The sequence below is a fragment of the Perca fluviatilis genome, chromosome 16 (genome assembly GCF_010015445.1).
Source record: "Perca fluviatilis chromosome 16, GENO_Pfluv_1.0, whole genome shotgun sequence".
NCBI lineage: Eukaryota > Metazoa > Chordata > Actinopteri > Perciformes > Percidae > Perca > Perca fluviatilis.
Genome location: NC_053127.1, coordinates 17,422,273 through 17,446,816, shown reverse-complemented (window position 1 = coordinate 17,446,816; position 24,544 = coordinate 17,422,273). Strand labels below are relative to the sequence as shown.

The 24,544-nt window shown below is 40.8% G+C and overlaps 2 protein-coding genes across 8 annotated transcripts; both read left to right on the top strand.

Moving 5' to 3' along the window:
- Positions 1-3,070, top strand: LOC120543930 (transcription factor Sox-2-like). Of its 2 annotated transcripts, none has more exons than XM_039777351.1 (4): positions 1-850; positions 1,678-1,917; positions 2,094-2,331; positions 2,796-3,070. In XM_039777351.1, the coding sequence occupies exons 1-4, from the start codon at positions 325-327 to the stop codon at positions 2,968-2,970; spliced, it is 1,179 nt and encodes a 392-aa protein (XP_039633285.1). In that variant the 5' UTR covers positions 1-324; the 3' UTR covers positions 2,971-3,070. The 2 variants fall into 2 exon arrangements, with proteins under 2 accessions (XP_039633285.1, XP_039633284.1); XM_039777350.1 differs by having other exon boundaries at positions 3-850; positions 2,784-3,070.
- Positions 3,071-4,410: 1,340 nt separating this feature from the next.
- On the top strand, positions 4,411-24,307 carry tcerg1b (transcription elongation regulator 1b (CA150)). 6 transcript variants are annotated; one of them, XM_039777129.1, is made up of 22 exons: positions 4,411-4,541; positions 5,774-6,005; positions 8,036-8,188; positions 9,475-9,754; positions 9,871-10,113; positions 12,342-12,401; positions 13,248-13,319; positions 13,884-14,084; positions 14,491-14,597; positions 15,397-15,485; positions 15,568-15,728; positions 16,298-16,379; positions 16,471-16,606; positions 16,731-16,820; positions 16,903-17,021; positions 17,357-17,507; positions 17,847-18,011; positions 18,986-19,168; positions 19,426-19,605; positions 19,854-19,937; positions 20,347-20,447; positions 23,520-24,307. In XM_039777129.1, the coding sequence occupies exons 1-22, from the start codon at positions 4,495-4,497 to the stop codon at positions 23,719-23,721; spliced, it is 3,138 nt and encodes a 1,045-aa protein (XP_039633063.1). In that variant the 5' UTR covers positions 4,411-4,494; the 3' UTR covers positions 23,722-24,307. The 6 variants fall into 6 exon arrangements, with proteins under 6 accessions (XP_039633063.1, XP_039633067.1, XP_039633064.1 ...); XM_039777128.1 differs by having other exon boundaries at positions 4,495-4,541; positions 19,426-19,620; XM_039777133.1 differs by lacking the exon at positions 13,248-13,319.
- Positions 24,308-24,544: the final 237 nt, after the last annotated feature.

The window sequence follows — 24,544 nt, the reverse complement described above, 5'->3', positions numbered from 1 at the left end:
TGGGGAAATAAAATGTGTACAGACAGACAATATAATTAAAATGTTAACAGAATTAATGATCAAAAATAAAAAAACTATTTTGGGTTATTGGTATTTTTGTAAGAAGACTTGTAAATGTTATCTGTCATAAATCTCATTTTGCTAAACAGCTAACCGCTGAATAGGAACGCTCAGACCTTGTGGAACCCGGTTTTAGTTCAAGGCTTTTTACAGTCCAAAAATGTTCTCTGTTGTCTGGGCAACCGACAATTTTTATATCACAACCAAGATGAAAGATTGAAACCCAGACCTAGCTCACCCCAAATTACAGTGACGGTTGTGACAATGGACATATACCTTAAACAAAGAAAACGAGAACCGCGTCTGCCATCCAGAAACACGGGCCAGGACCCAGCGGCGACGCCCGCTTTTCAGTTCCTTCAAACCGGAGATGCTGGTCAGATTCCAACGCTGGTCGGGACCGGATATAGGCCTAGGTCCAACATTTGTGAAAACTACGTGGCCTTAGTTGGAGCAAGTTGTGAATTTGAAGACGGAAAGCTTCCACCCATATCAACCCTTTTTAACAAACTACTTTATAAAGGTGTGTCAGCGGAGGTGAGTGGCAGCGGGGTCAGGTCAGAAACTGTCGCTTCAGGTTCATGTCCAGAAGCAGGTTCTCAGGTCAGTGCAGTGAAGCTGCTTCCATCTGGGGACCAAATATTTCCGCTCCAGGTCACCGAGAAGCTGGATAAGAGACAGGCCAGTACAGCTGGAGAAAACTGGCTGAACCCAGATCCAGTCCACCTCACGACCTCACTCGGAGGTGATAGTCCGGTCACCACTTACGCCATCCTGCCAACGGAGGAAGGTAACGTGACAGTAGGCTAGTCCCATAGGGCCTGTGTGTGATAGTGCTGGGATGTGTATGGAAACAGAGAAATAGCATAGGATAATAAAGTGTTAAAAAAAATCCAAATAAAAAAAAGTATATGTTGGAAAATCAAAATTAGAGATAGGCTACTAGCTAAGTCAAACAATTCGGTAACTAATGAGAAAATGAAATCACAATTAACATTCAAGTCATACCTTAGCCTATATACTAACAATTAAGTCAAAAATAATGATATACAAAGTAAAGATTCAGACTTTTTGAAATAAAGTGAAACTAGGTCAGGCAGTCAGTCAAACTCATTAAGTCAAAATGATCAGATAAAAAAAAAGTTTAACTTCACAATCAAAATTATGAGATATTTGTAATAATTTTGATATAGTTAGTCAACATTATTCAAAATTCTGACCTCCCTTACTAGTAGTATCTTATAATATAAGTTTGTCATGATTTTTTCTTTTCTTTTCCTGGTGGAAATTATTTTTTGAATCTGTGATAAGTGTCCTTAAATCAGCGTTTGTTATGTGAGCTTCAATTCACATAAACAGACCTCCAAAAAAGACAAATCATCTGTGCTCCAAAATGTATTTAGTAATGAAAGGGAAAATAAATAAAAAGATAATCAGCAGGAATTTGACATACTTAGGGGTATATTTTCATTAGGTGTTTTATCTATCCATGTATTTTTTTGTTAAGGGAATCATTATAAAAGTGATCAATAGTGTAATAACGTCAACCTTGTGTCTAATTCTGAATGTTTTCTACAACTGCAAGTGAACGAATCAGTCCCCAAATGTCTCCTTCAGATCTGAAGAAGTTGCAGTCTGGCCAAGACAAGAATGGACACATTAAACGGCCACCAAATGCCTTTATCGTGTGGTCTCATATCCACCGAAATGCCCTGCGCAAAACCCACCCTGGAGCCAACATGACAGACATCAGTATTGTGCTGGGCTGTGAGTGGTCCAAGCTCAGTGAGGAACAGAAGTGGCCCTACTATGAAATGGCTCACAAACTGAAATACATGCATAGGCAGCAATTCCCTGGTACGGACAATTACACAGCTGATTAGAGGATAATGAACCTTTACTGCAAGGTTACTGTTGTGTCTTGTATTCAGATATACAATAGGATGTGTTTTCAGTATGAATCTGTTGTGGTGTGGCTGGGTGAACCTCTGACTTCCACTTACTCGGCTTTCTGCTTTGCTATGTCATGCCAGATTATGAGTTTCGCCCCCGGAAGAAGAAAGACATAGAGTGTTTTTCCTCAGGGCAGGGAGCAGGACAAGACCCTGGCGTTTCCTTCTCACAGGCCGTGCCTCCAGCTCAGTCCCAGTTGCAGGGCCCCAGCGTGTATCCATATCCTGCCATGATGGCCTACAGAGTGAGCTACTACCCAGCTTCTTTCCCATATCATCAAATGGGCCCCTACTCCAGGGTCCAGTCCAACTGTCCAAGGTTAGGCATCTTCAGTGAAATATTTCAGCTAGCCAATGTGTGAGAACGAGTTTATATCCTTCAATTCTCCTTTTACAGCCCATGTAATGAATGTATTCTGACAACTCATAAATTAGGCAATATTCATTTTTAAATGTTTATTTTTTACTATCTACCCACAAGCCTCACAAGCAAAAACAACAAAAAAGGAAACACTTTGCTTTAGTTTTTTTTTTTTAAAGCAGCAGCAAGTAGAGAATGATCTGGTTTTAGGAAACAAGTTATCTTAGTTTTATTCTTAGAGCCAGCCTTTTACATTTCCCACATGGCTCCCTTTTACACACTGACTGTTAGGCCTACATGATACTTTAGAGGGGTGTAAGGATTCACAGAATTTACAAGTCATTGACATTTGTTTTGACACATGCGTGGAGCATTTTCTGTGCAATTGACTTCCTGTGTGCTTAAATCAGGGTTTTTTACAGATACCCAAATGCCTACAGCTCAACGAAGGAAGTGAGGAATTACCACAACATTCTGCATCAAACCGCATCAGAAAGCCTTGAGCAGCCTGACATTGTCACCAGTCAGCAGCTTTCAGTCAACAACAAAGTAGAGTGCAAATATGAGGATGATGTTGATGTTATTGGACTGCTCTAGGAGACGTTAAGCACACACAGGGCAACACTTTCAGCGATATTAGCAAAATCTATATTTTAATTCATGGCCAAATAAATAAAATGTTCTGTGACTGTACCTGTTGGACTACTTTTATTATGTATTCTAAATGTACCAATACAAAATAAATGTTGTCTTAGTTTGGATCATTCATTTGTGTTGGTTAGTGTTCACAAATTAATGCAAGGAACATCCAAACCAAATTATATCTGTTGACTACAGACATACCGGTACTACATGTATGAGTGTAAAACCATTATGTTACATTATGATTGTCCGCTCTAATTTTATTCAGATCTCATACTTAAACCACTAGCAAAGGCAAAAAGTAAACATACTTTCCTTTATTACAATTCTAATTTACTGGCACTTTACATGAGTAGTTTGCCTGCCTCCAAACATAATATTGTATTCTTTTATTGCCTCCACCTATTCAATTGCAAACAGATCAAGAAACATATGCCTACATTAATTTGACACTTGAGTCCAAATAAGGGACTAATGAGCACTTTCAAATTCAATAGGAATAAGAGCTAGATATCAAAGACTGGAAGTGTAACAGTTTTTCTACTTTAGTAGCATAGTTGTTATTACTTTTGAGTAGAGGACTTCAGTTCTTTTTCCAACACTGTTCACAACAATAGGCACACAAAATACCTACCACCACCGTAAACAGAGAGAGAAGTGGCAACAGCTAATTGAGTTTGTAAAAAGTGGTAGTGATTAGAATCCAATTTATTATCAACAACATTGCAGAGACTGATGCTGCATTCATGTGCTGTCGGAATATTCGGAAAATGAGTTCCCGAATTCCCCCTCTAGTCGGAACAACAACTCGGAAAATAGGCATAAAAAAATTTAAGTTTGGCCAACTTGCCGAGTTGGCGTCATATCACGCAGTGACATGGCAGACGAAAGTAAATGTTAGGTTATGTGAAACTTAATTAATGTATTGCATATACTTTTTGTTGCTCACGTTATTTTTAATATGGTTGTAACTTTAGTTGCTGTCTACGTGGAGTGTATTTGAAAAGTTATGTATTACCATTAACCCTGATGACAACAAGTCAGGTAAAGCAATATAGGCCCAGTGGTTTTAGGGAATGTGTTGGTGCAGCAAAAAGTCTTGGACAAAATCACTAATATGAAGCTTCAAATTGGAATAAATACAGGAAACAGCTTATCTGATCAAAAAAATACAACACATTATTTGTAGCGTCCATGTTTTCCCCCACATTACATGAACACATGCAGTCAGAAGCACGACCTCCCAGCTCGGGACAAGGGACCATCCGAGGAGCTCCTGAATGCAGCATTACTGAACAAAGACATCATGAAAAACAGGACCCAATGAATGCTTGGCTACACCTCCGTCAGAAAATCATTATCCAAACAGAGCTCACACAGCTCGGACTGCGCTATGATTGACATGAAAGTTTAGCGAATACGAGAAGTAGAAACCACTTAGGGGCGTGTTCAGGAAGAGAGTGGTTACATTTTCCTGTAATGGCGGACCAGACAGAGAGCGAGACTATCGGGTTCAGCGACAACAGGTCAGATAATAGCAAATAATGTGTTAAAATGAAAATGAGCTCAGCGCACTATTGAGCACAAGCCGTTGTATAATACGAAGTTGGTTGGCGTTGTTTTTTGGTCGAGGGGTTGTGATAAACTGTGGTTTTACTTGTAAATATAGCCATGCTAGCTAACTAGCTTTTAGCTAACTAACGATAGCCTGTGTTGCCAAGCGGCTCCTCTTTCCTCTCCGCTCGTGGCACGCGGTAAACACAGGCAGTAAGATCAAGCACAGCCAGATGTTTTCCTCTTTCAACGGGCTGCCTTCCTCACCAGGCCCCGAGTTTGTGTTCCGACACAGTTCATGTCATACGTGTGCGTTCTGTGCTCACATGTTAATGTATAGTAGCCACTCAGCTAAGCTATGCTACATTCATTAGTAAGCAGGAGCACACGCCTCCGTCCATTCAGTGTTTTGACTTGCGTTCTGTTGTCCTAGTTAGTAATAAACGAGATAAACTGAGTGTTTGATTTAATTTAGGATCAACGTATGTAACGTTACTCTTACCCTAAAGAAGGTGGAATAATAAACACCTTAGAGCTACGTAACGTTACACCCAAAGGCTCCGTAGCAAAACATCATCCAGTCAGTGTGATTGCATCTTCAAGAACGTATTTCTGCAGCTCACACGTTGTACATAAATTAGCAAAACCATATAATTTCAAAGCCACGAATGCCAAATAGTTACTTACACACAGACAACAGTCATTTGCAAAGTTTTTGTAATAATCTGCTAAACGAGCCACGTTTACACCTAGTAAACCTTCAATACAATCTGTCTGGATTGATAAGAAAGTACAAAATTATTTTTGCATGAACTGCTTTTTCCAATATTGTGAAGCACAATTTTGGTGCCTTAACTAATACTATAGAATTAATAACTGAGCTGAATTTCTCCCAGAATTATTTCTAAATTACTTGACCATGGCATCTGAAATATGTGTGACTTCATGTTATCATGCACTCTGATGTTATTATTAACAATTTGAAATTTGCCACACCTAAGTAGATACTGTGATATTTGGAAAAAACGTGTGATATGGCCTTTTTATATGTTGCCCAGCTTACCTGTAGTTACAGTTACGTTCAAGCATTAGAATTACCTTCAGTATTAGCATTTTAGTACTGATCACAGTGCCAGTATCAGAGGGTTCTTGTTAATGCTACTTAGTGATTTGGTTGTAACGTCATATTGTTCTGGTGTGCTAGAATGGTGCAGCAGGCAGTGCGTTTCCGCGGCCCTGCGCCTGCACCTGCGCCTGCCCAGACCCCAGTGTTACGAGGCCCACCACCACTCCTTAGGCCACCACCGCCTCCTTTTGGGATGATGAGGGGACCCCCGCCCCGACCCCCATTTGCACGCCCACCCTTTGACCCCAACATGCCGCCCATCCCACCACCAGGAAGCATGCCTCCACCCATTGGACCTCCACATCTACAGGTGACTGACTCCCATTCTTATGTGCCATGCATGTTTTGTGTAAGGCTGTAAACTTTGCCTGCAGTGATGTTCTACACAGCATTATAGAGAAACAGACAATTACTATTCTGCCCTACAAAGCAAAAAGGCAGTAACTACGCAGAGTGCAGAACTGAGAAAAATGACTTTAAAGTTATCCTGTCATCCAGCTAAGTAGTTGTAGGTAGATTATTGGACATGTGGCTGTTTTTGTTACTTGATATTAGCTTATTCTTTGTACATATCAATCCTCATATTTTATTTGATATTTTACCCCTATTTTGCAGTTACTGTATTCTTGCTTTGTATTACTTACCAAAAACGTGGCACCATACCAAGGAAAAAGGCAGTAACTACAGATTCTCCAAAAACTATTTTGCCAGAACTTGGGCTCTGGGTGTGTTAGATACACTGTATTTGAAATAATTGGAACCATTTGTTTTCCTGAACATGGATATACCAAAACCAAAACTAATTTGACCATTTTAGGTTAATATAATTAAGGGGAATCCAAATTAAATATATAATTTTATATTCAGAAGAAGAAACCGTTCAAAAAACAAATGCTTAGGAACAGGAACCAATGTGTTTGAGCCCGAGAGCTAAGGGGGGCGTAAATACCTGCCGGCTCGCATGCAGAAGTTTGTTTTTGTTGAAAGGATGCTTACAGTAAATAGAATATGTCAGTTTTGCTCACAACTCGCTAACTTCTCTAAACAGTATTTTAATATTTTTCCACCGCTGGTTGGATTATAACTTTGTGACATGAACAACAAAATGATGACATGGCATCGGGCGATGTATGAAGTTACAGAGGATAAAGTTACAGCTAGGAGCAGGGAGGATCAGGGGCAGGTAAGCAAAGCAATTTAAAACATCGCCTGTTAGCATAATGCTATCTGAATGGACCTCTGAGAGAAAGTTCCGCCCTGGCGGCTGACAGGTGTTTATATTGTGATAGCCTAGCCTCTAAATGTTTAATTTAATAAATACATTTGTGTGAAGTTAGAAGGGTGAAATCGCAAATGTTAAAACCGTCTTGTGAGGATGCCGCGAAATCAGCTGTGTGTGTTCACCATGGAAACAGTAACTTCACTGCGCAGCAACACAGTTATTTTTTGTTAGGTAAAACAGAACAAGAATACAGTAATGGATGGTTACTGTACTCTTGCTTTGTTTCACTAGGGCTTTTTGCAGTTACTGTACAAACGACTACCATTTTTCTCCAAAACGACACACATTTGAGATAAGATGTTTTGTCACATAACAAAGGATGCCTTGAATGTTATGAAAATGATAACTCATTTTTGACCAAAAATGCAGTTACTGCCTTTTTGCTTTGTAGGGCAGTATTGTAATAGACCATAAAAGCCAAAAATATTAGATACACAAACATTTAAATGAGAGCGAGAAAGACGGGGGGGGTGCTCATGTACAGTAAGAGGTGAAACTTAACTTTTATTTGGAAGTTATTCAGCATAACTCTGAGGTTTATCAGTGAAGTGTATGGAAGTGCACTGCAGACTGGAGGCAGTGCGTGTGTGTCCAAAGAAAAGGGTAAATCCTTTAGCAGAGAAATGATCCACAGTTTGTTTTGGAATTCATATCAATCATTGGTTCAGCCATCTGGCAGGCAAATACATTTACCACAAAAAAAAGCATTAGTCCTTTTGGGCACAAATAACAGTAGTTTTAGCTCCTTGAACAAGGCACAAGATTGTGCCTTGTTCTAAAACCATATTATAATCTCTATGGTTTAAGTCATATTCCTCCTTGATTCTATTTGATTTCTTAATTGATTCTCAGATCCAGTGGGATTCTCTCTTGAATGGTGCAATATTGATGCACGGGCCTCCTAATTTGAATTCAGAGGTTTCAAGTGCCGGCTGCTGGCTAAATAGTAAACTGCTTATCTGACTGGCTACCAGGGACTCATATGGGCCAGTTTATATTCCTAGCCCTACTCCTTACAGTCTGAAAATGTAATGAGTGGTCTCTATTGTCTGCTGCAGAGACCTCCGTTCCTTCCCCCTCCCATGGGAAACCTGCCGCCTCCTCCAGGGATGCTGTTTCCTCCTGGGATGCCCCCGGTTCCTGCATCTGGAGCCCCTGCACTCAACCCTGCAGAGGAGATTTGGGTAGAGAACAAGACACCAGAGGGAAAGGTAAGCTAATAGTAATATGTGAGCACATCGTAGGGTCACTATACTGGTTTACACAGTCTGGAAAAGCACGGAGAATGAATTAAGGATTTTTACAGTCTTTTAAAGTTTTTCCAAAAGTATATTAAAATATAGAAAACGATAGCCCTTAAGAAAGAGACAGCATTGGTATTACTGGGGGTTGTCTTTTGATGTGGAATCTATTATTGATTATTATGATTTAATGTTGCTGATCAGCTTTGCAGGAGGTAAAACTGTCGGTAGATCTAGAAATATACACTGCTTAAAGGAGCCATTGACTAACTTAAAATTATTAATTGTTTTGTGGTAGAGCTTTTGTTGCACACACACAACATAATTAAAGAAAATCTCACGGTAAATTATCTAATTAATATCTTTAAAGCGCCCATATTATACTCATTTTCAGGTTCATAATTGTATTTTAAGGTTGTACCAGAATAGGTTTACATGGTTTAATTTTCAAAAAACACCATATTTTTGTTGTACTGCACAGCTCTCTCTCACTGCTGCAGATCCTCTTTTCACCTGGTTTCTGTTTTAGCTACAGAGTGAGACTTCTTTTCTTCTTCTTCTTCTGTACTATCTTTGATTGCACTCGCACATGCTCAGTAGCTCAGATGTAGATCATGTCAGCTAGCTAGCTCCATAGAAGTAAAAGAAAGGCTGTTTCTCCAACTTCAGTCAGTTACAAGGCAGGATTAGCTGGGAGACTTCTAAATGAGGGCGCACATGTAAGTAGTTCTTTTGTAGATTATGGTGAACGTGTGTTGTAGCAGTGCTTTGCTATTGAGAACGAGGTACCATGCTAGTGTTAGCGTTAGCATGCTAATGCTAACGCTACGAGCTAACGGTTGCGGTTAGCCAGCTCATTTCGGATTGTGACGTCACAGTCCGAGCCGATTTTGAACAGCTCACCAGGAGACTGAAGGCAGGACACATTCAGAAACCGTATCTCACTCAAAACAGCATGGATGGATTTTTTTCAAAGTTTGTATGTGTGTGGAAGCACCAGAGACACAAAAGAACACCCCAAATACCAGAACAAGTGTTTTTTTCATAATATGGGCACTTTAACATTGGTTTGGAAATTGGGCTGGCATTCCAAAATAAGTCATTTTAGGAGAAATCTTGCTTAGTAAATTTCAATATAAAAAACAACATTGATTCACTCCATAAAAAAATCCTGTGATATGACTGCAGGGGTAGATGATTGTTTACTGTTTGTTCCCAAGTTACAAGTGTTTTCTTGTCTATTATCCCTTCCACAGGCATATTACTACAACGCCAGGACCAGAGAGTCATCATGGAGTAAACCGGATGGTGTGAAGATCATCCAGCAGTCTGAACTCAACCCTCTTCTTGTAGCGGGGTCTGCAGGCCCCGGTCCAAGTGTGGGGGTGACTACAGCTGCCAGCTCGAGCAGTGTCAACACTACAGCCAGCACAGCAGCCACAGCCTCCCCTACTCAGGCCCTGTCCACAACCCCATCCCGCACACTCACCTCCAGTCCAGACTCCTCCACTCCCTCCCCCTCTGTGACCATTGCAGGTAATTACGCAGTCTTATATTGACCAGACACACACACACACACACACACACACACACACACACACAAAAGCAAAAATAAAAATCCTCTTTTTTTTTTGTCTTTTTGTTCCCAAAAGCCACTGTTGTAGCAGACCTATCCCCTGTTGCCACAGCGTCCTCAACTGTTGCTGTGTCTCCAGTCACTGTGGTAACGGTTTCCACGGTGCCGTCACCTGTTACGGCTGTGCAGACCATGCCACTGCTGCCTGCAGGCATGCCCCACAATGTGGCCCAGCCCACCCCTGCCATGTCTGCTTTCCCCCCTGTCATGGTGCCTCCTTTCAGGGTGCCCTTGCCAGGCATGCACATCCCTCTACCAGGTAAGAACTGCACACCAAGAGCAAGAAACTAACAGGCCACAATATGTAGCTGCTATCATTATGCTACAAATAGGTTGTATAAATATTTAGGAATCCAGGGAAAATAGTCCTACAAAAAATACTGCAATTTTATGCACAGTTATAATGCAGATTTGTTGGTCAGGCTCCAGGAAAAAATGTAGTTTTTAGTCTGACATGTTGAAAGTAGAAATATCCTAAGCCAGGGGGGCCAATCTGGGCTAAGAGTGGCAAAGTGATATTTTCTTTCTCTAGCCGATTGTGTCTCCCTGTTACAATTTCATCAATGTCAGATCAATAATTTAAGTTTATCATTTGAATGGTTTTGAACTAGGGCCGGGCAAAATCTTCTATATATATATATATATATATATATATATATATATATATATATATATATATATATATATATATATATATATATATATATATAAAAATCTTGATAATGATATATATCGATATAGCATGTTTGCTGGTAATTAAATAAATAGTCTATATGAATGGTAAAGCCTATTTTTGTATACTTCTGTGCAAATTAAATACAAATGAAAAGTACTGAGTATCTTTTTCTTTTTGTTAAAAACTTTAGTGCAAAATGAACATAATGTGCAAATTACGTTGATACTGTCGTAATGCAGTTTGGCTGCTGTTTTCCCCCCGACATTGCAATAGAAATAAAATGTATATGCGATAGACATTTTCGTTTCGACGATATATATTGTCATATTGCGCAGCCCTATTTTGAACCAGGCCCTTTGATATTTGGATTAAGTAGCTCCTGGAAAATATGGTGGGCCAAATTTTGTAGGACACACCTGTTATTTTAATGTATATATTTAATCAACATTGTATAGGCCTATCTCCTGCTGCTATGTAAATATAGAAATCAGAGTCGGCATCGGCAGATACGTAGCATTTGAGGACTTACATCAGGGCCAAAAAAACTTGATCGGGATACCCCAATAATATAATGTTGCTAGTAATTTAGCCAGTTAAGATTACTCGATTCCTCTAATGCGAATAGGCTACTTAGCTGTGTAAATGCTTTGTGACAACTGATATTTAGTTAGCCTCTGTGGAAACTCGGACTCATTATGGGTTAATTTTTGATTACATCAGAAAAGGAGAGTAGACAGTGGACTCCAGCTCTTGCTGTTATTGGAACACCACAGAAGGTGGGGGGGATTATAGAGACACTTCTATACATGTAAATGTCACAAGTGTCTCAAAAGACTTCCCACCAGATATCTCCTGGTCATCGATAACTCTATTTAGTTCATTCAGCACAGATTTGTCAGGTAACATTTTGTTTAAGGGTGGCACAAGAACAAGTCTTGAGTGTAGTGTCTTGGATTAAAATGTAGGCTAATGTAAATGTTTGCTTTCAAAGTTGTTTCTGTTGCTTTTCTCTTCTCCTCTGTTATGTGTCTTCTTCTTCTGTCCCTTCTTTTGGTATATTTTGATCAAAGAAAGTTAATGGTCTCGTTAAGTCTCCTGTTTATTGTGTTCTTTGTGGAGGAAGTGTCTGGCAGTATCAGAATTACAGTTAGTTAATTTTAGACTGGGGCTGATTGTTATTTTGCTGACAAATATCAGACGGAGAGCTTCCTGATTGACTTTGAGATTTGTGGTGTTCCAACATTATGCATTCACTATTTGGATTTTCTCTTTCTTTTCTTTTTATCATAATTGTTAATGTAGTAATGGCCTCCAAATAAATCTTAGTTTGTAAACTTAACCCTTGTGTTCGTCTCGGTCCCAGTTTTTATGTAATTCTATTTTGTAAATTGTCTCTCCCAAACAAGGGTTAATACAGCACCTTAGTTCTTGTTTGTACAGCATTTTGGTCAGCTTAAACTGTGTTTAAATGTGTTCTAGAAATAAACTTTACTTACTTACTTTACACAAACAGGGTTTAGAGAGCAATTCTCAACAAAGTAAAGGGAAGTACATAATCCTTGTGTTGTCCTTCGGGTCACTGGGACCGAAGGACCACACAAGGGTTAACGTATGCTGTGCTCTTTCATCTCAACATCTAACGTCAACAGAGGCTGAGTAACTGTTGTAACATAACAGTAATGCACAATTCAAAATATGGGCGTGCGTTTTGTCTGAGTGGGGCCACAACAAAATCTTACACACACATGGTAGCTCATGTCTAGTGTCCTGCTGTGTTCAACCAGATGATTGCTTGTCCGTTGTTCTTGCAGGTGTAGCAATGATGCAGATAGTAGGTGCCCCCTGTGTAAAGGCAGGCCCCAACCCCAACGGTAAACACCCAGCCGCTCGCATCTCAGATCTACAGTAGATGGCATGGTAGTGAATGGTGTCTACATGATTCATATGGCATATATGGGAAACCTCAAACAGGGGCATGGTGGTGAATGCTGTGAATATGATCCATCCGGTGTACAGTAGGAATTTCTTCCATTCCAACAGACAGAAGCAGAACATACAGCTTGATTGTTATTAAGCCTTGTTAAACTCATTTGGGATTATTTTTTACAGACTTAACATGTTCAGTTTACTTTATTTGAACTACTCTGAATTAAAAAGGCAGAGCTGCAGGGCATACATACAACATTGTATCACCATTATATATTTTTATAAAGATATTTACTTTGCATCCCCTTGTTTAAAACAAATGGGAAACGGAAAAAATATTTCCTGGTGCAAACATTAAGAGTATTCAGCTCACCCTAAATGATGAATGTCCTTTGTTTGTGCGTTGTCCAAATGGCTTTTAGTAAATGAAAGGACACTTGAAAATCAGCAACAAAATTGTTAGATTGGGCCGAGTTGTTGATTGTTAGGATCAGTCATTTTCAGGTGTGTGGTTGGTTAATGTAACCAAGTTGAGACAGAGAGGCTTCTGCTTAGTAGAGATTCGGTAATATAGCAGTTAGGGCTACATGTTGTGATTGTCTTCTTTTGTGGCATGGTTGTGTGTGTGTGTGTGTGGTCACTGCTTTGTTTTTTTGTGTATGTGGCCTGTGTTTGTTGTCAATCAGTTTTGTTTCTTGAAGGCATCTTTAGACTTGAGCAGTTTCTTCCACAAAATGATGATAATAATATTTTCTTTATTCACTCACTCATCTAATAATCTACTCCTCTAGATCCGAGGTTCTCAATCTTTTTTCAGCCAAGGACCCCTTACAAGATAGAGAATATACCGGGGAACCCCTCATGTATGTCCCTAATTTGATGTAGCCTAATTTTTATACTTCTATAGTCTTAGTTATGTGAAAGAACAACACAAGAGAAATGTATTAGAAAGATAGTAGACATGTATTAAACATATTTGCAGATTCTAAGAGTTATAGATTTGTTAGATAAGAACGTAATCTATAAAATATTATAGATTTAAGCCTTTTGTTTAAAAACAAAACAAATGTCATGATAAGTTAAATTAATTAATCTGTAAATTGTTTATGGACCCCCTGGCAGAGTGCCACGGACCCCACTTTGAGAATCACTGCTCTAGATGACCAGGCAAATACTTAGAGGGACAGCCCTTTTTAAGTTGCATTGAATCCATTTTAGTCTGCCTGCGGAGCTCTCTGTCTCACCTCTGGTTTTGCTTATACATGTTTTTGATTACAAATGTGAAACCATGGTGTAAATGACATTTTACAAATTGATGTATAACTAATGCCCTTTCTAGAGCATAGTCCACTGTTATTATTGTCTCAGACAAAAAGATGAGTCTCAGACAATCATGGTATGTCTCTTTCCTCTCTGATTAATTACAGGCATGCTTCCTGGCATGGGTCCGCCTTTAGTTTCCATGATGCACCCACACCTGGCTCTCTCGGCAGCTCCTGCCTCCATGGCCGGATCATTGCAGCTGCCCGAGTGGTCAGAGTACAAAACAGCTGATGGGAAAACGTACTACTACAACAACCGAACACTGGAGTCCACCTGGGAGAAACCACCGGCCCTCGTGGAGAAAGGTAGGCACTGCTGACTAGTGCACACGCAAGCTTTGTCAGGCCCGACATGATGAGATGATCTGTGGTTGGGTGGAACATAAATGGTTTTAGTAGATGATGGGTGCCAAGCTTGGGCTGGTTTCCAGTATCCCCAATCTCAAAAGCTTTACCTACTTTGATTTACTGCTCACCGACAACACTATAATTTGTCTGACAAGCTGCACAGCCAAACAACAAAACAAAACCCCTCATCCCACATTACCTGTCCTAAGATTTGTCTGTGTCACTTGCGGCAGGTATGACTGATAATTTGCAGGTTTACTGAACATGAAACCCTGGCAGAATTTATGACATGCTGCATTTCTTGAGTTACACTACACCACTTTTAGTGACTGTGTGTGTGTGCGCTTTTTTTCTCCTCCATCAGAAAAAGAAGCAGAAAGGGTCAAGGAACGTCTGGCCCAGGAGGAGGCTGAGGCGATGGAGATGGAGGATGAGGAGAACAAAACCGATAACACTAACAATGAGAAGGAGGTATGTGAAGAGTGGAATTGCCTGGTTGAACCATAGACTGTATAAAATATGGACAAAGTCTCTGCGACGTCACCCAGAGGTTTCTGAAGAGCTAACTCCCTGCTAATCCAAATATAGGCAAAGAGGTGGAGCGTGGATGAAGCTGAGGCAGGCCCAATGAAGCCTACAGTCTATGCTCGCCTCCTGTGACTCAAAGCATCATGCCCTTAATTATGCATAACTTTAAGCCTTAATATAATTGAAATGGGTGAGTTAGAAAACAATTCACAGTACAGTTGTCATGAAAGGGGAAATTAGCTTTAGAGAGTTGAGTTTTGTACCAGGCTGAAAACATGTTTATTTATCTGCTGTAGAGTTGGGCATTTTAACATGGGGGTCTGTGGGGATTGACTTCCTTTTGGTTGGAAAGAGGCCATTCGAGGAACTATTTTGGCACTAACGCGTTGGCTTAATTTTTCAGCACCGGAGGTTGCTGATTGGCTTGAACAACAAAAAGAAAAAAACTCTGCCTTTAAAAATGTTTTAATTTAAAAGTGCGTAGTTGCCATGACTATAATTTAGTACAGTATTGTCAAAATTTTTTGTAAAAGGGTAATATTATTTATAATATTTCAGAATGCAAGAAATTCTGTACACTGCACAACATAAACTATACTTCATAACATTTCTACGTGTAAAATAATGATATATTATGACAATGATTTAAAAAGATATAAGAATATAGATAAGCTATAGTTTCGCAGTATAAATTTAATAGTAATGGAGATAACGGTTTTTTTTTCTTTCCTTCTTTATCAAGGAGCCAAAAGAAGAAGAGATGACCGAGGAGGAAAAAGCTGCTCAGAAAGCCAGACCTGTAGCCACCAACCCTATCCCTGGCACACCATGGTACACACACCACATCACAGTCCACACCATCTCTCCACTTCGCTTTATTACAATAAACCTAATGCATTTAATAATATATCAGGTGTGTAGTATGGACGGGTGACGATCGCGTGTTCTTCTACAATCCGACAACGCGGCTGTCCATGTGGGACCGGCCCGAGGAGCTGGTTGGTCGAGCTGATGTTGACAAGCACATCCAGGAGCCGCCGCACAAGAGAGGCCTGGGCGACGGCAAGAAGACAGGTGTGGACAAACAAACGTTCACATGCAGTCGGTGATAATGACATTCAACACAGTACTTTTGATTGTTGAGAAATATAAGCTAGTTGCTTGATTACTTCTAAAGCAGTTCACCCCACGTACAGTTGTCATGAAGGAGGAAATTAGCTTAAGAGCTTTAGTTGGGCATTTTAACATGGGGGTCTATGGGGATTGACTTCCTTTTGGGTCGGCCAAGATGGCACTAACACGTTGGCTTCATTTTTCAGCATCAGAGGTTGCTGCTTGGGTTGAACAACAAAAAGAAAAAAAAATATTTAACTCAAAAGTGCATTGTTGCCATGACCACAATTAAGTACATTATTGGCAAAGCATGTTGTAAAAGGATAAGATTATAATATAAGCTAATTGCTTGATTAGTAATGTTGATAATTTGAAGCAATTACATGTTTAAAGTCACAAAACCAGTGGCCAGAGAAACAAAGGTGCATTCATGTTTTTTTTTTATACTGAACAAGAAAGTGCTGCTATTATCATCTTAAATTGTTCGCTGCAGTGTGTAGTATTTATTTTGTGTCTGTGTTCATTCACAGGTGTCAATAAGGAGGAGCCAGAACTGGCCATTGCTACTGAAGAGAATCAGGATGAGGAGCCATCCAAAGCCAAAAAGAGAAAGTAAGTCATGCTCTATAGTACCTCACCTTATCTCTCTAAAAAATATTGTCAATTGTCAGTCTTCCTTAACCCTTTTCCTTCACCTTAACAGGAAGGAGGAGGTGAAGGAGGCAGACTCTGAGAAGGAAGCTGCAATGGAGGCAGAGCTCAGAGCTGCCAGAGAACGAGCTATAGTGCCGCTAGATGCCCGGATGACCCAGTTTAAAGAAATGCTGCTGGAGAGAGGGGTAACGCCAATTATTTTTGTGTTTTTGTTTTCTTCACTGTATGTAGACACAAAGTATTTAATCTTTAATATATGCAAGTTTAAATTGGACTGTCTAATGCCAGCTTTGTTTATCTTACATGTAGGTGTCTGCATTCTCGACTTGGGACAAAGAGCTTCATAAGATTGTGTTTGACCCACGTTACCTTCTGCTCAACCCAAAAGAGAGGAAACAGGTTACGTTTCTCTCCCTTTCTCATGTGTTTTCCTCTCTCCCCTCATTGTTACTCATTCTCACAGTATTGTGTTCTACTTCAGGTGTTTGACCAGTATGTGAAGACGCGAGCGGAGGAGGAGAGGAAGGAGAAGAAGAACAAGCTGATGCAGGCCAAAGACGAGTTCAGGAGGATGATGGAGGAAGCAAAGTTTACACCAAGGTAAAAGGACAGGCCAGTTTTTCTACTGGTACTTTATGTTTTAAAAGCCAATTTTGAAATGAATCAGTTACTTTATTCTTATTATGACTTAATATGTTTCGTTGATGAGCACGAGTAAAACAGATATGTGATTTTATAGAACAGTTATTTTACATTCCCCTTCTGTGTTTACTACAATATTTAATATCATAATATACTATTAGTATTTAACATAATAAGGTGTTGGTATTGTTTTCTTACTCCTTGTGGACAACAGATCATTTAATGAGAGGTTTGTAACTTTTCCGAAGTTAAAACTGCATTGTTTTTTCCTTTTTCTTTTTTTATCATAAAAGAACAACATTCAGTGATTTTGCAGTGAAGCACGGCCGAGATCCGCGATTTAAGACCATAGAAAAGATGAAGGACAGGGAGGCGATCTTCATGGAATTCATGACTGCTATGAGGAAGAGGGAGAAAGAGGACTCAAAGTCCAGAGGAGAGAAGGTATCACCCGCTCACATTCAAATTATGATGTACGTATTTCTCTAGTACAAGACTGTGGTGTTTTTTTTAGGTGAAAGAGGTCGATTGACCATGAGTCAAGACCTCTGCAGGGGGTCCTGCTTTCCTGCTGACCATTTGTATCTGGACAGATTTCTACATTGTGTGTGTGTGTGTGTGTGTGTGTGTGTGTGTGTGTGTGTGTGTGTGTGTGTGTGTGTGTGTGTGTGTGTGTGTGTGTGTGTGTGTGTGTGTGTGTGTGTGTGTGTGTGTGTGTGTGTGTGTGTGTGTGTGTGTGTGTGTGTGTGTGTGTGTGTGTGTGTGTGTGTGTGTTGCTGCCAGGTGAAGCAAGACTTCTTTGATCTCCTAAGTGAGCAGCACATAGAGGGAGGCCAGCGGTGGAGCAAATTGAAAGAGAGGCTAGAGACTGACCCACGATACAAGGCTGTAGAGAGCTCCGCGCTCAGAGAAGAACTTTTCAAACAGTACATGGAAAAACAAGCCAAGGTATGAGCAGTTCTTTGTATGGAAGATGATGGCTTCAATATGTATATCCTAGTGATATCTGATCAGCATGAGAGCAGCTGTAAACGTATTGTTCAGTGTTGAACTGAACATTTCTTTTTACTTTTGTACAAGCGTCGTTATAAATTGAATGAATCGATTAGAGATGCACCGATTGACCGGCTGGTGACCGGAATTGGCCCATTTTCCTGTGATCGGCCGCGACCGGCTGGTCAGTCTGACATGCCAATTTTATGCAGGTCAAATACTGTAAATAAATAACATTGTAAAGGCTACCATACACAATGCATAGGAATTATATATAGGCTAGCAAATAATAACAATAAACTCACTATTAATTACATTATCTTAATGCAGTGTAACTACTGTAGCATGTAAATGTACATAAAATACAAACGTGAGCAAGGGTGTTCAACAATCGCCATTATATCGAATCAACAACCACGTGCAACCTAGCTAGCAGGTGAAGAACACAAACAGTGAAATCACCAGCTAACAATGAACTGACAACAAAATGTTCTATGCAAACTGTAAAATGTTCTGTTAAAGAAAAGATAGAAAATAAATATTTGTGTGTGCTGTAAAGTGGTTAGAAAAAATGAAATTGGAATCGGCTAAAGTCTGTATCGGCAGGTCAAACTCAATGAGAAATTGGAATCGTACTAGAAAATCGGTGCATCTCTAAAATCGATTACTAATTGAGCAATCTTTTTTTAGGTATATGGATTGTGAGCAGATGTGTATAGATAAGTCAGTCCACTCAAAGTGTTCATTAAGCCCAATTCAGCCTACAGTAGTTTCTGACTACTCTGTAGTATTTTCTGCCATGGAAGGCAATACATTCCTGACGAGTAAAAACAAGTTAAAGCATCTCCTGATGATTGAGCGTAATCCTCATTGTCGACATCACATAACAAACGAAACTGACCACAGAACACCTGTGTCATCGTCCACAGAGCGTGGACATTGATAAGGAGAGAGAGTTGGAGCGGCAGGCTCGTATCGAGGCCAGTCTCCGAGAGAGGGAGCGGGAGGTGCAGAAGGCCCGATCAGAACAGACCAAAGAGATCGACCGAGAGAGGGAGCAGCACAAGAGGGAGGAGGCCATCCAGCATTTCAAAGCTCTCATGTCTGATATGGTGAGATGCTCTGCAGCTTTGTTTATTTCCCCATGAAACTTGCTGTAATGTGATGAAAAATAATAATCATATTTTCCTTAATTTTGCGTTATCTCCAGTCACTTTTTTAAGATTTAAGAATAATAAGAAGAAAAATTGATTGGATGGAGGAATGATCATATAGGATGTTTAAGAGCACTTTCTGAACATTTGAGAAATGCAGGTATGCTGTCGGGATCACAAGACAAACGTGTTTTTTTCGTTCATTCATTCCTCAGGTACGGTCTTCAGATGCAACGTGGTCAGACACACGTCGCAACCTGCGGAAGGACCATCGCTGGGAATCGGCATCACTGCTAGAGAGAGAGGAAAAGGAGAAGCTGTTCAATGAACATGTAGAAGCACTGGCCAAGAAGAAGAAAGAACATTTCAGGCAGCTATTGGATGAGACCAGCATGGTGAGAAGTAAAAAGGTGCCAAAAGCAGGACAAGTTGCCACTCATACTAAGCTATTCATTTTGTCTCTATTTGCTTTTTTCTTTTGTATGTACACATGGACACATATAACCAGCATGACTAGAAGGAACATAAAACGGTCATGTCAATTGGTGTGCTTTATCAATTATTTTGATTTACTTGCTTCACCTTAATTCCTGATTTATTTTTATTAGCTTTTTGACAATTTTTTTTTTGTTTTGTTTTGTAGATCACTCTGACCACCACATGGAAGGAGGTGAAGAAGGTTATCAAGGAGGACCCTCGCTGTATTAAGTTCTCCTCCAGCGACAGAGTAAGACTTATGTTGTTTTGTATGATTTATGAAATGATAAAAGATTAGTCACTTTCTGACAATTAACTGGAGTTTTGTAACTCCAGTGACGGGTTAAGACATGCAGTAGTTACATTGCAAGAATCTCAAGCAAAATGATGAAAAAGAAAAAAAAAAACCTCTCTCCTCTTACTCTATGTAGGGAAGACCAGCCAAAACAATCTAGAAAGACCAAAACTAGGAACACATCAGCCATAAATCAGCTGGCTTCTTGCGTAAATTTGAACCACAGTTCTGAATTGATCAAAAGGGTAGTTGATATATTTCTATCGGTCTGAAATGTGTTATGATGCAATTTTAATTAGGCGGTAACAGTTTCATTAATTTTATTTAGTTTTGCCTTCTGATGTGTTAATCTGTGTGTCTGTAGAAGAGACAGCGGGAGTTTGAAGATTACATCAAAGACAAGTACATCACAGCCAAAGCTGACTTCAGAACCCTGCTCAAGGAGACAAAGTTCATCACATACAGGTGTGTACACTCACTTTCACATACTAGATAGGTCATCCAAACAAGTGTCTAATAGCAATCAAAATATTACAAATTGTTTGTTTGCACATATATGCACACATTTATATATATGCACACACAAATATATATTCAATATATATACTTTAGTTCAATTGAGCTTCCTGACAGCCTGGGGAATGAAGCTGTTCACCAGTCTGGTGGAACAGGCTCGGATGCTCCGGTACCTTCTCCCAGATGGCAGGAGGTTGAAGAGGCTGTTTGAGGGGTGGCTGAGGTCACCCACAATGCTGGCTGGTTTGCAGGTGAGGCGGCTTTGGTAAATGTCCAGGAGTGAGGGGAGCGGGACACCAATGATCCGCCCAGCAGCCTTTATTATGCGCTGCAGGGTCTTACGGTTGGAGGCGGTGCAGCTCCCGTACCACACAGTGATGCAGCTGGACAGGGTGCTCACAATGGTGCCCCTTTAGAAGGAACACATGTTGGGTGTGGGGGGGCTCTCGCTCTCTTCAGTTTGTGGAGGAAGTAGAGGCACCGCTGGGACTTCTTGGCCAGTGATGCCGTGTTTGTTGTCCAGGAGAGGTCCTCGCTGATGTGCACCCCCAGGAATTTGGTGGTGCTCCCTCTCCACAGCAGCACCGTTGATGGTCAGTGGGGGTTTCGGGGTGGGACCTCTACGGGAAATCAATAACCACTTTCTTGGTCTTGTCAACGTTCAGGAAGCGGTTATTTCCACTGCACCACGTGGCCAGTTGGCTGACCTCCTTCCGGTAGTAGGGCTCATCATTGTTGTAGATGAGACCCACCACGGTTGGGTCGTCTGCAAACTTCACAGTGTGGTTGCTGCTGAAGTCATAGATCAGCAGCGTGAAGAGCAGGGGGCTGAGCACACAACCTTGGGGGGCCCCGTGCTCAAGAATGGTGGTTCTTGATGTGCTGCTGCCGTACCCGTACTGCCTGAGGCCTCTCACTAAGGAAGTCCAGCAGCCAGTTACATAGTGAAGTGCTGAGCCCCAGCTGGTCCAGTTTGCAGATCAGCTGCTGAGGGATGATGGTGTTGAATGCTGAACTAAAGTCTATGAAAAGCATTCTGACATATGAGTTTTTGGTATCCAGGTGGGTGAGTGCTGGGCAGAACAGATTGCATCCTCTGTGGATCGGTTATGTGAGCCATGACTAGCCTTTCAAAGCACTTCATGATGATGGGGGTCAGTGCAACGGGGCGATAGTCATTAAAAGTGGATGGAGAGGGATCCTTTGGAACAGGTATGATGGTGGTGGCTTTGAAGCATGACAGAACAACAGCCTGACTCAGAAGTGTTGAAGATGTCCGTGAAGACTAGGGTTGGGTACCGAAACCCGGTCCCGCTATGGAACCGGTTCCTACGCAAACTGTAGTATTCGAACCGGATTAGAACGCAAATTTCGGTTCCGACTGAAATATCTTCCCTCTGTCGCTCCAGACAGCGGCAGACTCCTTTTATTTATTTATTTATTTATTTTTTTTCTTTCTCCCTTTTCTGCCGTGTGGCGCACGTGCCCGCTCGCGGTGTGAAGCGTGTGTCCGCGCTATTCTGCAACATGCACTCTACGATCCCTGCTGTTAAGACGGCTTTTTATACACACTCCGAAACGGACGTAAAAATATCACACTTTCTCTATAGCCTAACGTTAGCTAGCTACCGTAAATGTAGGCTACTTTTAAAATGCCATATTTTCCCTCTGGGCTCACCAAAACGGACGTGTAAGCATATTAACCATTCACTGACTGCAAGTGATCGCTAGTAAACTTTCTCTGCTAGTCGATCGTTCAGGACAAGACCCTGTAGCCTGGTGGTGGGGGAGGCGGGACAGCCTCTCCAAATTGTCTGCCCTTTCAGACTCCTACCTGGGTGTGTACAGACCTCTTGGACACAGTCTGAGAGAGTTTTCTCCTGTGCAGGACCTGCCATAAGTCAGGAGATGTGTCCTATCTTGCCAGAGAAGGCAAATATGGTCATTTTTCTGTAAAAGAACTGCTAAAGTTTGAAGCTGGTTGGCCAACTCAACATTTATTTGTTGTTACTTGTTAATTGTGTAACTGTTATTTGTTAAATTACTGTATGTGTTAGGTGACTTAGGTTTACTTGATTTATATTTAAGTACTTTAAAACGTTAATATATTGTTCAATTTAAATAATTTTCAATTAAAAAAAAAAAAAACCTCCATAAAAAAAGCCTTTCTTTTATGTCATTTTTCAGTTTTTCAAGAATCTGTTTAGGAATCGGAATTGTTTTAAAAGTATTGGTTTGGAATCGTAAAAATCCAAACGGTACCCAACCCTAGTGAAGACATCTTTGAGCTCCTCTGCACCGTCATTGAGCACACGACCAGGGATGTTGTCTGGACCTGCAGCCTTGCGGGTGTTGATTCTCTTCAGGCAGATGGCACAGGATGTGATGGTGATAAACATCTTGTGTCACTTATAAACCGTCTCAATGTTTTTTTAACCCCTGACTAGGGGTGGGAATCACCAGAGGCCTCACGATAAGATATCATCACAATACTTATGTCACAATACAATATTATTGCGATTTTAAAGACATTGCAGTATTCTGCGAAATATTGCAATTTATTACCTTTTTTCCAACTTCAAATTTTTCCCAATTTCAAATTATGTCCCCAAAATGAAACTTTGTCAACATCTGTTTTATCTAAAAAGATACATTTCTGTTTGTTAATCTTACTTCAATTTTATTGCTGCAAAATGGGATTGTCAAGCAGACAAACTGACCAACACATGAAATAAAAGATCGATACTTGGCGTCTGTGTATCGATACAGTATTGCCACGGAAAATATTGCGATACTATGCTGTATTGATTTTTCCCACACCCAATCAAAATATTTGTCTTGAAGGGATTTTGTTGCAAAGGAAAGTCTGACCGTACAAAAATGTATCTAATAAAGAGACATAAGAGACAAAATCTGAACAGCAGCTTTTGTACTTAAATCTCACAGAGAGGATACTGTTCATAGTATTACCATGCTGCTTCTGAGTGCCTTCTGCCTGTCTCACATCCTCTCTTCCCTCAGGTCGAGAAAGCTGATCCAGGAGTCAGAGCAGCATCTGAAAGATGTGGAGAAGATCCTTCAGAACGACAAACGGTACCTTGTTCTGGAGTGTGTCCCTGAGGAGCGCAGGAAGCTCATCATGTTCTACATCGAAGATCTAGACCGCCGTGGCCCCCCGCCTCCCCCCACTGCCTCTGAGCCCACCCGCCGCTCTACAAAGTGACCAATCATATCATCTTCTTGGCCGGTTCCTACTCCTACTTGCCCTCCCTTTGGCCAGAGCATGATCTCCCCCAAACTCCCCCTGAACCCCGCCCTCCAGGCCCACAGCTGGCCTCGAAGTGTTATTGTTGGGGCTCATGTTGTTTAGACATGAACTATAGAGATGAACGGTTAAGGTCTCTATGTTATGTCACCTCTTAGCCCTGAAATAGCCCTGCATTTAAGGCAACCGCAAGAAACAGAGGTTACCTGATGTTAAGGTGACCCTTGAGGCCTCACCTCTGACTGACCACAATAGAGGGAGAGGGGATAGTGATAAGGCTGCTGCCTGAGCAGCCACAGAGTGTAAGATAGCTGATGTAAGTGTGTGTGTGTGTGTGTGTGTGTGTGTGTGTGTGTGTGTGTGTGCGCGCGCGCGCGCGCCTGCGTGCATGTGTCTGAGGCGTCCTTAAGCCTTACTGCTCCACTTTGCCAGTCATTTTTTTCAGCGGCTCAGTGTGAATGTTAGTTTCTGCTCAGTGGTTTACTCCGACGTTGCAGCAGTTTCTCTGTTCAATGAAATAAAGGCAACTTCCACTGTTTTTCAATATGTTGTCATGTGGATTTTTTTTCTAAGTGAACACATGTATACACTTTACACTATGTAAATATTACTGAAGGAAGCTCTGATCTCTATGGAGAAAATAACCCTAACTTAAAACATTTTTTGTGGAGAACGATACAATTATGCTGTATCCTATTTAAATTAGCCAATGTGGCTGCTTTCAATACTGCAACGCTGCAAGTTGAGTTGTAGCAAGTACGTAGACTCACTGCCGCGGAGC